The sequence below is a fragment of the Bison bison genome, unplaced genomic scaffold (genome assembly GCF_000754665.1).
Source record: "Bison bison bison isolate TAMUID 2011002044 unplaced genomic scaffold, Bison_UMD1.0 scf7180017845325, whole genome shotgun sequence".
NCBI classification, from domain to species: Eukaryota; Metazoa; Chordata; class Mammalia; order Artiodactyla; family Bovidae; genus Bison; species Bison bison.
Genome location: NW_011475898.1, coordinates 10,985 through 14,127, shown reverse-complemented (window position 1 = coordinate 14,127; position 3,143 = coordinate 10,985). Strand labels below are relative to the sequence as shown.

The 3,143-nt window shown below is 62.5% G+C and overlaps 1 protein-coding gene across 1 annotated transcript in view; it reads left to right on the top strand.

Annotated features, from left to right (window-relative positions):
- Positions 1-3,143, top strand: part of MAPK15 (mitogen-activated protein kinase 15) — a 6,184-nt gene that overhangs the window by 185 nt on the left and 2,856 nt on the right. Inside the window, exons 2-8 of the mRNA XM_010833709.1 lie at positions 100-216; positions 1,424-1,522; positions 1,778-1,807; positions 1,912-2,002; positions 2,464-2,594; positions 2,706-2,869; positions 3,067-3,142. Of these exons, the coding sequence (XP_010832011.1) occupies positions 148-216; positions 1,424-1,522; positions 1,778-1,807; positions 1,912-2,002; positions 2,464-2,594; positions 2,706-2,869; positions 3,067-3,142 (660 nt within the window). The 5' untranslated portion in view covers positions 100-147. The remainder of the gene's footprint in view (positions 1-99; positions 217-1,423; positions 1,523-1,777; positions 1,808-1,911; positions 2,003-2,463; positions 2,595-2,705; positions 2,870-3,066; position 3,143) is intronic.

Genomic DNA, 3,143 nt, shown 5'->3' with positions numbered 1-3,143 from the left:
GACGCTCTTCCGATCTGGGCTCCTCGGAGGCCCCGGATGGGGCGGGGTTTGGACTGCAGACGGCGCTCCGCCGGTTCCCAAGGCAACCGGGTTCAACAGTTGGAGCCCCGAGGTTGTCTGGAGGCTTCCTGCTTCCCGCTTGCCGACATGTGCACCGCCGAGGTGGACCGTCATGTCGCCCAGCGATACCTGCTCAAGCGGCGGCTCGGGAAGGGGGTGAGCTCGAGAGGCGCCCGGGCGTCCGCGGGACCTGCAGGACGTGGGTAGGGCCGTCCACGCTGCAGGGACTCCTGCGCTGGGGTCCTGCGTCCTCCATGAGCTGCAGGTGTACCCCGTTTCCGACAACAGGGCGCCCTACTCATAGGGAACTTGTCCCCTGGCTCTGAGAAGCAGCTGAGAGCTGGGCCCCCCAAGGTCTCAGGTCTGATCCTAGAGCCCCCCGGCCCCCGCTGTCCCCACCACCGCCTCAGGCTCCCGGCTGCCTCTCCCGGTGCCCATAGTGCGACACAGGCGCCGAGGGCAGGCAGACGCCTGCCCAAGAAGGGCCTGAGCCAGTGAGCGGGGTGGGCATGGAGTGCTGGCCAGAGCCCCGTGAGAGCCCGAGTGCATTTGTGACTGTGGGCGTGGGAGAGCAGATCGGACTGTGTGAGAGTACATGTGTCTGTGTGAGAGTACATGTGTCACGGTGGATCACAGGGTGTGTGCAAGTGTGAGACATGGAGCAGAGAGAGTTGCAGACAGTGCGAGCAGTCATGCAGAAGCCCTGGGGCAAGGACATGCTGAGCTGGTGGGAGGAAGCAGAGCTGATGTAACTGGACAGGAGACTAGGGGGACGGTCTGGGAACATGGGGATTTGGGGAACTGCAAGGACTTCAGCTCCTGCTGTGAGTGACACGGGGAGAGGAGCAGCCTTTGGTACCACTTTACAAGGCCAGGCTGCCCGCTCGGCTGAGGATGCTCTGTGGGAGTGGGTGGGGGAGAGAATTTAAGAGGTCAGGGCAGTGATAGGGCTGGAGGTGGGAGAGGCTCGGACCAGGATGGAGGGGCAGAGGGGAGAGGAAGTCTTCAGATTCTGATGAATTCTGAAGTTGGAGCCAACAGGATCTGCGGACAGGCTGGATGGGGTACACGAGAGTGGGATCAGGATGCCTGCAAAGGTGAAAGTCTGTCAGAGAAGGGACCCACCCAGAAACTCCCTCCCGTTCCACAGTCAGGACCTGCTACCCCACATCCCCCTGGGGCCTCCCCAGAGGCCCCCTCTCTTGCCTCTAACCCCCATTGCTTCCCATCAGCCTCCTCTGAAGGCCTGCAACTTTGGGGGCTTCCCCTCTCTGGAAGCAGAGTGGGAAGGAGGAGGCTCGTGTCTGCAGGAGGCACCCTGGCGGGGCTCTGTGCCCTGCAGGCTGACCACCGTCCTCCTCAGGCCTATGGCATCGTGTGGAAGGCGGTGGATCGGAGGACTGGCGAGGTCGTGGCCATCAAGAAAATCTTTGATGCCTTCAAGGATAAGACAGATGCCCAGGTAAGTGAGTAGGGAAGCGAGCAGTGTGGGAAAGGATGAGGCAGGGCTGGGGGGTGGCCCCCCGCGGCCTTGTGTCGGAAAGGTACAACTGGGAACCCAATCACAGCAGGTTTCTGCAATTTTCAGAGCACCGCCCCCTGCAAACCCAGGGTCCAGCAGGCGTGCGGGCACTGAGCGTCTGTCCCTTCGCATCCTCTCCGGACAGGGCCTTCCTTCTTGCTCCACACCCACACTCATGTTTCTGTCTCCTTCCAGAGGACGTTCCGGGAAATCATGCTTCTCCAGGTGAGTGGCCAGGCCATCTACCTGCTGCTCCAGGTGCTGTTTCTCCAAAGAAGGGGAAGCCTGGCCCCTGGCCCCCAGGGCACAGCCCCCTGCTCTTTCCCCAGGAATTTGGGGACCATCCCAACATCGTCCGCCTCCTGGATGTGATCCCGGCAGAGAACGACAGGGACATTTACCTGGTGTTTGAGTCTATGGGTGAGTGAAGCCTCCCGCAGACCCCAGTCCCCCTTTGTCCAGGCCCAGGACTGCCCCCGCCCGCCCACACCCCAGTGTTTCCCGCAGTGGCCAGTGCGCTCAGCGTGAGCAGAGTCCCTTGGAGCTGGAGAGTGTCAGCCCCCAAGGCCTGGTGGCGAATACCTTGACCCCCGCCTCTGTGAGGTTTTGCAGCTATGTGTCCTTTTTTCCTGCTCATTTGATAAAACAAATGGAGCATGAAATAAAGTATAAAAACAATTCCACAAACTTTGTTTGCTGTGCTGACAAAGACGGTGGGCAGGCTTGAGAGGCGGGCAGGGGCTCCCGGGCAGTGCTTGTGCCCAGCATGTGCCGGCGAGGCCTGGGTCTGTGGGGGCTTAGGAGTCCCCGTGGGGGTGCAGAGTGGGCTCGCCTGGCCCACCCTCCCCAGGCCCGCCAGACTGACCCGCAGGCCTCCCCAGATACCGACCTGAATGCTGTCATCTGCAAGGGCACGCTGCTAAAGGACACCCACAAACGCTACATCTTCTACCAGCTGCTGCGGGCCACCAAGTTCATTCACTCAGGGCGGGTCATCCACCGGGACCAGAAGGTACTACCCACACCTGTCTGCTGAGCTCCACTGCCCGGCCAGTGCTCCAGCAGTGCACCAAGTCCTCGAGCCCCAGCCCGGTCAGCCCACAGCCTGCCTCTACACCCCCAGCCATCCAATGTTCTCCTGGATGCCAGCTGTTTGGTGAAGCTCTGTGACTTTGGCCTGGCTCGCCCCCTCAGTGGCCTCCCTGAGGTCCCCGAGGGGCATGCCCTGACGGAGTATGTGGCCACGAGATGGTACCGGGCTCCAGAGGTGTTGCTGTCTTCCAGCTGGTAACAGCAAGCAACCTGCCCTCATCCCGCCCCACCTCCCCCTGCAAGGTCAGGGCCCCCGCGCCCCCCTGCCCAGCCAGGGCCCTTGGCCTTCTTGTCCCTCGAGTCCCAGAACCCACTCGTAGTCCCTCCTCCCACCTGCGCCTCGGCCTCTGGAGTGCCCCCTCCAGCTCCACACCCACCCACCCCCACACCAGGTACACCCCTGGGGTGGACATGTGGAGTCTGGGCTGCATTCTGGGGGAGATGCTGCGGGGGCGGCCCTTGTTCCCTG